The sequence below is a fragment of the Carassius carassius genome, chromosome 9 (assembly GCF_963082965.1).
Source record: "Carassius carassius chromosome 9, fCarCar2.1, whole genome shotgun sequence".
Lineage (NCBI taxonomy): Eukaryota > Metazoa > Chordata > Actinopteri > Cypriniformes > Cyprinidae > Carassius > Carassius carassius.
In genome coordinates, this window is record NC_081763.1 from 10,494,647 (window position 1) to 10,509,455 (window position 14,809).

The 14,809-nt window shown below is 36.8% G+C and overlaps 1 protein-coding gene across 1 annotated transcript; it reads right to left on the bottom strand.

Moving 5' to 3' along the window:
- Positions 1-6,547: 6,547 nt before the first annotated feature.
- Positions 6,548-13,723, bottom strand: LOC132148915 (neuronal pentraxin-2-like). Its single transcript, XM_059557711.1, has 5 exons — positions 12,811-13,723; positions 10,831-11,074; positions 10,117-10,358; positions 8,990-9,169; positions 6,548-7,612 (listed from the first exon to the last, which is right to left on the bottom strand). Exons 1-5 carry the CDS (start codon positions 13,486-13,488, stop codon positions 7,379-7,381), a joined length of 1,578 nt encoding a protein of 525 aa, XP_059413694.1. The 5' UTR covers positions 13,489-13,723; the 3' UTR covers positions 6,548-7,378.
- Positions 13,724-14,809: the final 1,086 nt, after the last annotated feature.

The following is a 14,809-nucleotide window of genomic DNA, read 5'->3' on the forward strand; positions in this document are numbered from 1 at the left end:
GAGGGAATTGAAAACATGATGGACTAAAAATGAAAGTCATTTCAGAGTAGTGGCAAGTTAATACAATTTGATGAAAGATTACAAAGGCAAAAGTTTTCTTTGGAATAACGTGCTATAATGGATTGCACACAATAAGACCAACATTTTTTAAGAAAGTAAACAGCACAGGAAGAGAACAAAACTGAAACATTTTTATTAAATAGGTTCTGTAGTCAGTTGCAATAAACTCCATAGGTTAAATAAAAAAATTGCAAAACTTTAAATCTGTGTTTATGGCTTAAAAATCGAAGCCTATACATTAAAACGTAAGACAGGAAAAGAGTGATCTGGAGAAGTGCACAAGAATCTGTCAAACTAATAAATTATGGAATAAATGAAACAAGTGATGGATAAATATATTTTTGTCCGCATTTATGAAGTTTTTTTTTACTTTCAGGAGTAAGAATGCTAAAATAGACTTATCACTTTTTCCACAAAATTATTTAGCTGCACAAATGTCTTCAAGAGAGATAATAAGCAATGTTTATTGAGCAGCAAATAAGCATATCAGAATGATTTCTGAAGGATCATGTGACACTAAAGACTGGAGTAATGATGCTGAAAATTCAGCTTTGCATCACAGTGGTAAATTACATTTTAAAATATATTCAAAACAGTTGTTTTAAATTGTAATAATATTTCATGATATATTTAAAGTTTTTTATCAAATAAATACAGCCTTGGTGAGCATGAGAGACTTTTTGTTTTGTACTGACAGCAGTGTATAGAAAAAAGTTATTATAAATTACAATAATGTAAACATGTATTAATCATATTAAAAGAAACTACATTAAGTTGACCAAGGCAGAACAAAATATTAAGATGCCAAAAAAAGAAGTGGTGTAAATATTATGCGTGAGAGAAAAAAAATGTCATGTTTTGAAAAGGATGGAAAAGGGAGCAGTTTGAGTGATCTAATACAGACAAACACAGACACATCCATAACTGGTTATTTCTATCTGGGTCACAGCAGCAGGCGAGCTGCACCCACCCTGATGAGAGGAAAGCTTTGTAGTCTTTTGTAGTCTGCGTCCTCTTTTTTACCATCAACGGTTTCTCCCATCCTTCACTAAAGAGAGAGAGAGAGAGATAGAAGGATTAGTCCTGACTGATGAAATGGAAAATCAGGACATTGGTTCAAAATTCTCGCCCATTTTTAGCATTGGGACAGAGAATGAAGAACACATTTGTTTGTGCATAAATAAAGGTAAATGTGGGTTACTGTCCTCATCAAATAAGAAAATGTACAAAAATGAACAGAAAGGAAAATACTATAATCTTTTCATGAATTTACACATTATACTTCTTGTCGATTCTTGAACATTTGGACCCCAAAAAGGGGTAAATCAGGCCTTTTAATGCTTCATAGCTGTGTTAGAAAAGAGGGAGAGTTTCTAAAACTACATTAAATGATTTCTGAAGGATCATGTGATACTGAAGACTGGAGAAACGATGCTGAAAATACAGCTTCCATCATGGGAATAAATTACATATAAAAATATACTGAAAAAGAAAAGAGTTATTTTAAAAATTCTAATAACATCAAAATATATATTACTGTACTTTTGATGAAATAAATGCAGCTCTGGAGACCAGAAGAGACTTCTTTCCAAAAACGTTTCATTTAAGCCCGTGTCATTACATTTTGTCAATTAACGTTACTGTAAAATCATTTCACAACACTCAACAACTATTCAATTAAAAACGACCAGATTTATACAAAATAAACACTAAATAAAGTGTGCACAGTGCAACAGAACTGAACCAGAATTCTAAACACTTAATAAAACGAATTCCAATTTAAAAAATAATAATAATTAAAATACAGAAACACAGGTTTCCGTCTCCAGCACGTCATTATCTGAAAGGAACAGATAAACTGATAGTTAAATGATTATGAAGATAAACAAACGTGTCGAGCGCGCGCTTGTTTGTAGCATCTCTGGGCTAATGTTAGCTTGCTAGCTCGACTCCATCACGCCTGGGCTTTAAACGCTATGAGTAATAAACAGCTAAAACAGATGGAGAAATGTAAACATGTAAATCATTTAAAAGCTCGGTAATGTTTTATTTACATCAGTGTAGCTCAATCGCATACCATTCTGTAGCGCTGTACACAGACTCGTTCCTGGTGTTGTCATGGAGACACGACGGCCTTGGCAACCTCCGACCAACGTGACCTGTTTACTTCCGCCTCCGTCCACTTCTTTCTTTCTTTCTTTCTTTCTTTCTTTCTTTCTTTCTTTCTTTCTTTAATTTTCATCCGTTTATATAATGCCATGATTTGGACGTATCACATGTCTTCTTCTTTATTAGTATTGTTGTTCTTGTTTTTGCTGTTGTTCTCCGAGGCATTTCCATATACCAGGGGTCTCCAAACCCTAATTAAACAAACCCCAACAAGCTAATAAAGGTCTTACTAGGCAATACTTCCGGGTGTATATATATATCCACTGTCAGTGGCTCATCCTGGGACAAGGCATCTAAAAACTCAGCATATTTTATGCATTGTAGAATATTAAACCAACCAAAGTTCTGTTCAGGATTGTTGAAAATGGCTCACACGTTTAATTTATATATACTGATTATTAATTATTTTTTTTTTTTCGTTTTTTTTGGTCCACGTGCAGATGTTATTGAGCGGGCTGCCATCAGCACCCACTCCGCCAACACAGATAACAGTGTTTCATAACAGAGACTAGAGGTTAAAGACCTCCCAAGCATCATTCACATCTCCACTGGGGATGTTGGTATGTATGTCTGTTGTTTGGGAGTTTTAGTGTTTTTTTTCTCCACCTTCAAAGACTTTGTTAGCACTTTTAAAGCTGTATAAACCTCAGAATAGCAAACAGAGCTGGAGTTTCTCAGCTGTAACATAAGAAGAATGATACTCAACTGTATGAACATGCTTTACTTTGCTTTCCTCATCTGAATTTTCTGCTAAATAAAAGGCATCTTTTATTTATCAAATTGATCTCTAAATATGTTAAAAGGATAGTTTGACAAAAAATTACAATTCTGTCATTACTTACTCACTTTTCCTTCTTCTGTTGAATATAAACAGATATTTTGAAGAATATGGGTAGCCAATTCAGAACAATGGACTCCACTGACTTCCATAGTATGGAAGAAAAATGACTGGAAGTCAATGATCTTTAACTCTCTGGTTACACAGACTTCAAGATATACATATGTATTCAGCAAAAGAAAGACATTTATACAGGTTTGGAACAACAACTTTAGGGTGAGTAAATGATAACTGGTTTTTATTTTTGGTGAACTATCCCTTTACCTAACTTTATTTTTGTTTGTCCTGCATTAGAAGAACAAAGGTTGAAAAATCCAGAAAAGGAAAACGACAAGAAAAAAAAAACTGCTCGAGGCTCTACATTAGCAGCTTTGGAGAACCTCTAGACCTCCTTTTAAAAACACATCCAGGCTTATTGTTCTGTGCTTCTCGGGTACAGAGGTGGATTTAGTTAAAGCATGCTGGGCTTCTTTTTGTTCTCTTAGACAGTGAAAATAAAAAGCAGACAAGAGACAGATGCACACATACTCAGAGAGCTGGGTCAGTTGAATTAATTGGTTGGGGCACAGATGATGGAAGATCTACTACTATTCTCTATCTAATGCACTTATACAGTGGATACACTGCAAGAGACTAAACATACCGATAAAGACAGAGAGAATTATAAATGGTTAAATATCACAAATACATGTGGGTGATACTATATTTTACCAATTCCAAACCACATCAATCTTAATAACTACTATTAATGTTACATTTGATCATTTATGAACGATATATAATTGTCCATGAAGACTGGAAGTTAAAAACTCCTTATATTCAGGTGTGCATAGTTTTCTTTTACAGATAAGATGACACACACACACACACACACACACACACACACACACATATATATATATATATATATATATATATATATATATATATATATATTAAATGCACACAAGAAGCATGAAATACTAATGCAATGGACAGCGAAATGCTCATTGGGTCAGACAAAAACCGGTGGAGAAGAAAAGAGACATGTTAACTGCAAAAGAATTAAGAATTGTAGTTTTTAACTGCAAAATAATTAAAAGATTTTTGTGTAAAACCACCATTTAGTCTAGTTTTCCAAAACTACAACCTACCTGGAGTCTCCAGAAGTGCATTGTGTCAGGACTGATTTTTTATAGGCTTTATGGACAGATAAGTTGAGAATGACTCTTGAAGGACCAGCATCACATCCTCTTGTACAACTCTTTAAATAATGTATGTTCCAGAATCTGGCAGTAAGTTTTGGGAGTTCATTTTAGTCCATCTCCTTTCCTGAAAAGTCAGATTCTGGAAGATAAATTTTTAACATTCAGATGATGATGAGTACAAGGATGAATGGAGCTAATAAACAGTGCACAGCCTCTTAGGAAACATTTTACATTTTTGTACATCTCCTGCTTTAGTAAAACACAAATGCAATAAATAGAGAGAGAGAGAAATGAAAGACAGCTCTTCTGTTTGTTGTGCGTTATTTTTTCATTCTCATTTTCATCTTAGATTTGAACACATATGATCTCCATTTCAACACAGACAAAGACACAGACATAATGCAAAAAATGAACATTACAGGATAGAAGAAAGATTTAAAAAAATGTAAATGAGTAAATCCTCATAGTGTAGAAAAACATTCAAGCAAAACGAGAGAACTTTATATCCAACTTCCAAGGTATTTCTTCATTCAAAAACAAACAGATTCCAGAAAAGGTAGCAATCAGTCTTTCTGAATACAATTTAAAGCTTGTTCATGTACATGAAGAGAATAGAACATCACCAAATGACCACTGGATGCAAACAAACAGGCATTGCACTAACAACAGCGATTACACTATACATCCAAAAAAAGATATATATTTTTAGTGCTAAAACACCTTCAAAAACACAATTCCCACCAATTATGATGATCTTGTGCTGTTCAATCAAATGACCACAGAATCTCAAACCACATGCTTATAAAACAACTGTTTGCACCAAAATGAAACCACATCCATAATAATCTCACTGCTGTCCATCAATGTGTATCTTATGATTATGCATTTGGGACAACATTCTTGTGTTCGACAAGGCCACAAAACAGGCATTTTCCAGGCTGCTGCACTTTACATATAAATAATACATGGATTATAATCCACATAACACATGTGAAGCATAATTTACATAAACTCCGAGATGCCTATTCAGTCACAGTTATGATAGGGAGATAGATAGACGGTGGAATGTATATTGTCTAAGAATTTTACATTCATCGTTCGGAATGTTTGTTGCTTATTTTACAAATAGAATTTTGTTGAGTAGATTTTTTTATAAATCTATATAGGCTATACATGCTAATTTCTCAGCATGAGAAAATATTCTGTTGTATGTAGATATTTGCAGATTACGTTTAACACTGAAAACAGTTCTCAGAAAGCATGTTATTGTAGATGGCACATTGTAAAGGGTTTCAAAACCATGGCTTTAAAGGTTAATGTAGTTATTCTATGAAATATTGCTGAAGTCTTCATCTGGCCAAAAGCCTATTTCAACAGCTCCCTTTTCCATCTGTTCGTTCTAATTCAATGTGATTCTGATGGTGTTAAAGGGATTTTAATGGAGTAGAATTCAACCAGGACTGGTCTGACCAATAGGATTCAGTCTGCTGAAGTGATCACCATAGTAACAGTGTGATTCAAAAACATCTTATAAAAAAAAAGAAGAGATATCAAACATACACAAAAAAACCTAGTATAAAAAAACTGCAGACTAAAAGCAAACATATTCCCAGCTGTGTGAGTGTTTCTCTAAACTAATTTCAATCAAATACTTTATAAATAACAAATCTGAATGAGTATGCAAATATTTGCTTTGAAATGTGGGAAAAAATAAATAATCAAACACTGAGCCTGAAGATCCCACAACAAATGTTTACACTCAGATGTTCAACAAGGTATAACTAGTAATAAATAAGAAGTAAATAATTTAAAAAGAGAGATGCTTTTCCACGCAATTGCTACGCGATTGCTGATCTGTTCTGAATGTCTATAGTATATTGCTATCTGGACGTTGCTAGTTAGAAAAGAGCCTGTGATACTGGTAATATTCTGTTCCCTAGATATGGCTTGTCTGTAAAGGTGTGGTCACATTCATTTCAATTTTGACCCTTAGGAAAGAACCCTCCCCCCTTCATTACTGTTGCTATAACCAACAAGCCATGCGCTCTAATTCAACATTAGTTAAAAATACAATATTATAACATGAATTAAATATGAATGAACATCAGAAGGTATCTTGTTTCAACCACGGAAAGACATCAATGCACACCATTTCTCAAGTTCAGTTCAATTACTCTCCTGTCTGGTATGTTTGTCAGACAAAAAATGGCAGATTCTGTGTTATGATTAGTGTCAATCAAACTTCCTGTGACGGGTCTATTGTCAATAGTGAAGTAATGTATGAAGAACTTCTCACACAGAAGTCACTTTCAAGCCAGTCGTCTTTTGGTCAAGCGAATCCACACGACCAATCTGAGCTTGTTGCGAAATCTGTGAATCTTGCGAAAAATAAATAAATCAATTTGCCAAACAATGGTCAATGTGACTGCAACTTAAAGGGATAGTTCAGCCAAAAGTGAAAATTCTGTCATCATTTACTCACACTCGTGTTGTTCCAAACCTGTACAAGTTTCTTTCTTCATCTTAGCACAAAAAAAAGATATTTGAAGAATGTTGGTAACCAAACAGTTGCTGGTAGCCACTGTATGGTAAAAGAAAATACTATGGAAGTCAATGGCTTGCAGCAACTGTTTCACAACCAACATTTTTCAAAATATCATCTTTTGTGCTCGACAGAAAAAACTACATTCATACAGGTTTGGAACAACTTGAGAATTAGTAAATTATGACAGAATTTTAATTTTTCGCTAAACTATCCCTTTAAGTCAAGAATATTTGCACCCATTTTATCATCTTCCATGTGGAAATCACAGGTTTGATTGCTTAGAAAACTAAGAGCACACTTCACCTCAACAAGCTGGTAGATTTGAGGTATCATTCTTGTTTGTAGCGTGGGACGACTTATGCACTTTTGTTTAATCCTTAGGGTTAGGTTTTTGTTCAAATCACTAACCTTCAACAGTAATGATAGTTAGGCATGTTTCAGCAAACACTTCTGAAAAAAACTTTGCCTTAAATAAAAGACCATGACCATGGCAAGGTGTTTTGCTCTCTGATGAATCTTTGTTATCTCTGAACACCCTGTCTTTGACTATCTGACCCTTAAACGAGCCTCAGGAGCACATCACTGTCTGGCGCTGGTGCGTTGCTCACAATGATCGGCCAGTTGCTTGGTGACGCCTCCGAAAACCTCCACCTCATGGCTGGTCCACGGTACTACATTACCCAGCATCCTCGTGCTGCAGTGGGCAAGAGCGGAGAGCTCTGTGTGTGAAAGCAGCCGGTCCCACATGTTAAAATCAGACAGCTCTCCCACCATAGCCCTTGATGCTTCGAAACGAAGACCGCCCATTGAGCTCTGCAGGAGACAGGAAATATACTGTAAAAAAAAAAGTTTTTTTATTTTTTATTTTTTTTAATTGTAAATAAAACAAAGGTTACTGGAGCACGTTTTACAAGAACACACTATTTCAGTTTTTCTACTTCAAAATTTCACGTTTAATTCAGTGTCTTACTTAAACAGTTTGCCATTTCTTTGGAATTGTTTGTGAAATTTATTTGCAGTTTCTATGAAAATGCCATTTTCTTGTTAATAATGCATTTAAACTGTGCATCAAATAATATAAATAATTTAAAAAAAAATTATGTAAAAAAATAATATAAAAAAATCTCATTATTCATTGAAATCAATGGATGGCTTAGATCTGAATTATTTTGAAAAACAAAATTTAGTGTTTGTTTGAGGTATATATTGTGCCACAATAAAGATAGTCCAAAATTACATTTAAACAATGATAAAAACAACAAAGGCACATTTGACTGTTTCTGAAATAGTGGAATCTTTTCGTTTCAGCACCAGTGATATTAAAAAGTGAAAGTGAAAGTGTGAAAGTGAAAAGTGAAAGTGACGTGACATTCAGCCAAGTATGGTGACCCATACTCAGAATTTGTGCTCTGCATTTAACCCATCCGAAATGCACACACACAGAGCAGTGAACACACACACACTGTGAGCACACACCCGGAGCAGTGGGCAGCCATTTATGCTGCGGCGCCCGGGGAGCAGTTGGGGGTTCGATGCCTTGCTCAAGGGCACCTAAGTCGTGGTATTGAAGGTGGAGAGAGAACTGTACATGCACTCCCCCCACCCACAATTCCTGTCGGCCCGGGACTCAAACTCACAACCTTTCGATTGGGAGTCCGACTCTCTAACCATTAGGCCACGACTTCCCCTTAAAACATTACAGCTTCTTAAAAATGTGATGCAATATTTCAATGTGTCATTTTAAGTGTCTTATATTCCAATATTAATTAAAAAAATTATCCTAGAAATAAGCTCAAACAGCCAGTGACACAGTAATGTAGTATGTAGCAAGCTCGGAGAATTCCCAGAAAATTTCATTATAAAATGAAACAGCTCTGGAAACATGATTTTTCTTATAATTTTGCTTATCGTAGTCAGTCCAGCTTAAAAGCACAACCTCAGACTACATAAAAAAAACATGAAAAAGAGAACGACTTTAAGCTTTACTAGGTCTAATTAAAGGATAAGTGCACTGGAGTTTAACTAGAGAGGGATGAAGAGGGCAGGGAAAGGAAAGGATAAACAAAAAGGCATGTTTCAGATTTGGTTTGTGTTTATGGTGACTTTTCCATGCTGTGTGAATACCAAATGCTGCTCATCTTGAGCTGCCACTATCTGGCAACCAGTTACAATGGCCAGAATCTGGCGTACCTGTTCTTGGCCAAGTATGAGGGTTCCTCCCGGTCGGATGCTGTGACGGGTTGCCAGGTCACTTCCTTCAATCTTTAGTTTGCCCCCTAAGTAGGCATGCCACGATCCAGCTCTCCGGTTCCAGCTCACACACATATGCTGCCATCTGCCCATTGTTAAGTTCAGAGACAATGGCGCCACCTACAGGATGGAGGAGCAAAAAACCGTTCAAATTAAAATCCAAACACTGATCCTGAGATACATGTGCTTGGATAAGTCAGACTAGTCTGCACTTTGAAAAGAAAGCCTGGCAGATTATCTTACTGTCCAGTATTGTAACACTGAAAAACGTGAACGCACACAAAACAATTCAATTGCTTTAGCAAACCATAAGAGCAGTCAGAGGTCAAACTAAGCATCTGTTCATCTTTTACTAAAAACATACAACTAAAAGAATGTGTACTAAAAATGTACTTTTCCTTTGTAGGGCTGTTCACACAATGGACTATAACTATAATGATACTACACAGTTTTATTAATCATTCCAATTATATGACAATAGTGCACACCACAACTATAATGACAGAAGATGATTTTTTTTCAGCTAATGAATGATAAAAACATTGACAGCCACTCAGAATACACCCAATATTACAGTGCTCAAAATTTTGAGCAGCATACAACATATCTGCAGCGTTGAACGGTTTATGTCAACACTATCGTACAGTGCTGTGGATGCTAATAAAATTGTTGTTCTTTAAGCTAAATATTATGGGTTTATTTCCAATGTGCTACTTTTCCATTGTTTTTCTATGTAGTTGATCCTGCAAATGAGATTTCAACACTCCTAAATGACTCCAATAAGCCATTCATTTCAAAGAAAAAGCAAGAACCAATGCAACCAGTGTAGTCTGACCCTTGAGAAAATGAATCTTAGGAGCTAGTTCTTTATAGTGTGTCAAAAACAAGCAAACATACAGCACAAACACTGTAGTCCAACCCTCAAACGAATCCTCTCTTATGTTCCAGTTCTTTGTAGTGTATTGAATGTCTGACTCCTGAATGATTTAAGGTTATGAGCCTGAGAATAATTAAAATCTTCACAATTCTGTTTCCTGTCTGTCAGATTTGATTCTGTGATGCTCTACCTCATTATTAATGATGAGCTCAACGGGCCCATGAACCAACTGCTGAAGCACAAATTCGTGGCTCTGGTCAAAAACAGCATAGGAAGCAGCTGTTCCCAAGATGCTTTTGGCAGGCTTGATCCACATGCAGACAGTCAGAGCGGCGAGGGATGGGATTTCATGCTTTACAGTGGCATACATGGAAGAGCTGCGTACAGGGAATGAGAGCCTGAAACCCTCTGGAAACTTGTTCTCAGAGAGACCTGTAAGAAAAATGTGAGAGAAACAAGACAAAACAAAATATAAGCTGCTTTTAAAGCATAAAGCTTAACTTGTTTTGAACTCAGAACATTCATTATTATAATTCATTTATATTATACATTTCTTTGTCCACCCATAAAATGAACTTCTCTCATTGTCTACTTATTTATATCATTATTTACTTGTCATGTCTGTAAAGATGTTTTAGAGAATGCCGAGAACCAAACCACAATGGAGCCCAATGACTGCCATTGTTTTGACCAATAAATACACACAAAAAACACTGCGGCACTCAACACTCAAAATATTGTATTTTATATTCCACAGGAGAAAAAAGAAAGTCATACAGTTTTGGAATGGTAAACACTGACACGGTTGTCATTGTTGGTTGAACTATCCCTTTAAGAAGCTCTTGGTAAAATCAGTTTTTGTAATCAATATTTCTTCCTGCAGTAAATCTGACCTCTGCCTCACCTTTCTCTAGGCTGCTTATCCGCTGGTGTACAGTGTCCAGTCCGTAGTCAATATGCTCGTGATGCTTCTGTGTCTCTTTCCGCAGTGCTTTCCTCTCCTCCTCCAGCAGTTTTATCTTTCTCTTCAGTTCTCCTTCCAGATCCTCCACTCTTCTCTGAGCACCAGCCTTTGGCATACGAGCAGCACCTGCTGCTTTCTGTGAGCTTGTGTCTGCGTGATTGAATCCTGGTGGTGCCATTTCAGACTGGAAACAAGACAGTAATCATATGACATTTAACTTTAAGAGCATGTAAAATCAATATTTTGACTATTTGATGTTCCTGTCATGTGCATAGTGACATAAGAACCACATTTATTATTTTTTTATACAAGCTTTTATATCTCAAAAAACAATTATGAACCTATTTTCAGGTGTAAACTGTTATGCATCATGCAATATCCTGCAATAAACCAAACCCCGCTCAAATTTAAGACTTCATGATGCATCATATCAGGCTGGAAGCTGAAAGAGATATTTCACCCAAAATGCTAATTCTATCATGATTTACTCAAGGGGAACCAAACCTGTCCAAATCTGCTGAATACAAAAGAAGAAAAAATGTTGGTAACCAAACAGTTTCGGGTCCCTATTGTCTTCCATAGTATTTTTTTCCATACTATGGAAGTCAATGGGAACCAGCAAATGTTTGGTGTCAAAATGTCTTCTTTTGTGTTTAGATGAGGAAAGAAACCCATACATGTTTAAAATAACTTGAGGAGTAAATGATGACAGAATTTGCGTTTTGGGGTGAACTATCCCTTTTAAGGAGATCAATTACAAAGAATTACAACACAGTACTTCCCCAGTTGCATGCAATAACAAATTCTGTTCTATTCTATTCTATTGTGGGATAACCTCAAAATGATCTGTGCCAGTTAGCTTGCAGAGCTGTCATGCACAGCTGCAGGAATCCATAATATGCTTTCAGTGGTGTATCATGTTTCTCATCACATAGACACTGACTGGAGAACAATAAAAATACTGATTTACACCCTGAAATATACCTACTATTTACCATTTAATTTTCTTCTAATGTAAAATATTGGTCATTTACTAGCGTTATGCTTTATTTACCGTCTAGTACTATGTCTAGATTTATATGAGACTGATAGATTTGGGTTAGATCGAGGTTAATCATATGCGCTAGAAGTGGGCCTGATGGAGATGTAATATGTTGCTTCTATCGGCTCATAGATCATAAAAACTGCGCACGTAACTTAAATTTCCATGGAAACCTAATCAGGGACGCGCATCCAGCGCACACAGATAAATCAGGGCACAGGCGCGCGATCGTACGTGAGCTGAAACGCAAACGAACTTCTCAAAAGAGCGATGAAGTTAACGAGCTCACTGCAGCACATAGCCTATACCTGCATCTCCGAAACAGCTAATATAACGCTCCTATCATACTAATAGCGTTCATCAACAGGTCAGACAGTAACATTCAGCACCAGGCAGCTTTATTCATAAACATCTACTGTCAAAAATACAGATTTAACCCAGTCCCTACCCCTAAACCTAACCCTACCCATAATTTATTCCTAAAATCAGTTTGAAATGAAAGTTGATTAACAAGGGTGTAGGTACCTAACCCTGATTGTCAACCTTAAACTGACATTTCCTGAAGAGGTACATCTCAATTCTGATTGGTTGATTGGAATGTTATTCCAGGATTGCAACAAGGATGTTGATCCAGGAACATGTTGCACTTGGTAAAATCACGCTCACCGTTAATATATTTTATCTTACATTATATATATATATATGTATGTATGTATATGTATTAGCCTAGACTATTTCTTTTTTAGAAAAAGGATAAATGTTAAACTGACGAGATTGCAAACATTTTTAATGGATTTCCCACTTCATGTCTTCAGTCATATCTTGTTGAATCTCTCCCACATCTTTACCTCATTTATAAGGTCTTGCGCCTTCCTTACCTCCAGTTTCTCAATGCGGTCCTTCATTTGAGTTATGACGTGCACCAGCTCCTCCATCGCACGAGGCGTCCGCGTCGAGGACCCCGCATCGTCCCGCATCATGACTTGCTCCTTATTCTCTTTCCGCGCATCCCCGAGTCCCGCGCTCCGTTCCGGGACCTTCCGTCCCTTTAAGTCTCTCTCGCATTCCGAGAGCTTTCCCGTTAGCTCCCGTATAGTTCTCTGATCCGTGACGATGTCATCCTTCTGCTGTAGGACGGTCTGCCGGAGCTCCTCGGCGGTGGTGCGCAGGTACCCCCAGTCCTCTCCCGCGTATAACGACTGGTCGTCCGCTTGTTGCTGAAAGTTTTTCGGGTTGCACTCACCGGCGGGGACAGGGGTGCAGATGAGTCTGCTGTAAGTGACTTGCTGCGCGCTGCCCCCGGTCCCTAGTCCCGTTAAACCGTAGAAGGTTGGCGCCTCCGGTCCTCCTCGTTCCCTACTGGTCGCATCAGTACCGTGAAGAGCGTCCAGCGGTCCTGCTCTGGGGACGGACCCGGTGGAAAACCCCTTCCCGGCTGTGCCTGTCGAGAGTGAATGGTTGTCCGCCAGGGGCTGCGCTGCGGCCGCGGATGCCGGTGGAGATCCGCTGTGAACCGCGGCGATGATGCATATAACCGCTCCGATAAACGCCACCATCCCGGCGGCCAGAATGACAACGATGAACTTCAGGGTGGCGGTTATAAATAATTAGTAATGATAAGAAACAAAAGATAAAGGGGAGATAGAGACCTCAATAATCAATTAAGTTCATCAATAAATTCCTCAGCCCTCGAAATCAGCAGATTTTCCTCTGTAATGTGCGTGTCAACCCGCAGGACGCGTCTCTATATCTCCATCTCATCTCGGTATTAACGTGCAGGGACCATGAGGTGGGGGTTTAGCTCACACATCAGGGGTGGGCTGCCCTTGAGAGGGAGGTGGAGACAGCACCCGCCTCCAGTCAGACCAATGCGAGCTAGACTTCATTTAGCACACAGATTGAAAAAACAAACCAAACACCTGGAGTGCTACAGCAAGAGGGGTCTGCCTCTCTCATCCAGAGTGAGACAAAAAATAATAATACAAATTGTTTATATTATCTAAAACAGACAAAACTTTATTGTAACATTCCTGAAAATATGTAGTTTACAAATGTTTCTAAAAACAAAAATAGATGACACTTCTTTCTTTCATTTATGAGCAAAATTCATATTTGTAAGATATAAACTCAGGAATGCAAGATATAAACTTGTAATTAAAAAAAAGGTAATAATGGATAACACTTTACAATAAGGTTCATTAGTTAACATTAGTTAACTACTTCAGTAATGAACAATATACTTTTCTCAGATGTTTTTTTAAAGATATTCTCAAAAGAGACACCATTGTCCCCATCAAGGTAGTATGCTGAATTCAAATAATACTGTAATAATGTAATACATTACACTAATAAGGTACTTTATAACTGCTTTTATAACCATAACTTTATAAATATAGTTTTATGACTCCTGTTGTTTAAACAGAGACTGAAATTTATGGATACACTTTAATGAACCTAACTAAGACTACGGAAGTTTAAATATTCCCAGAAATGAAGGATCAAGTCAAATTCATAAGATTACAAGAAAACCTAAAGACTGAGATTCCAACAAGATACTATTCTCAAGTTACTATTCTACACATGTTTAAAAAATATAGTATTATATATTGTTTGTAGCAACACATTGTAGCAATAATAATAATAATAATAATAAAAAAATTGAGACCAGAGATTTTTTTTTGACAGGACAAAGCAAACATTATCAAAAATAATTCAAGCTCTGTTTTATTAGATGTGCATTGTAATTTCCACAATCCATTAAGTTTATAATTTTAGAGAATGATGAGGGTAAAAATTATTTTCAGGTATGCAACAGGTGAACACAACAAGGTGTTTTCATCCCTTTTACCAAATACCAGTTATTGAGAGAAAAGAGCG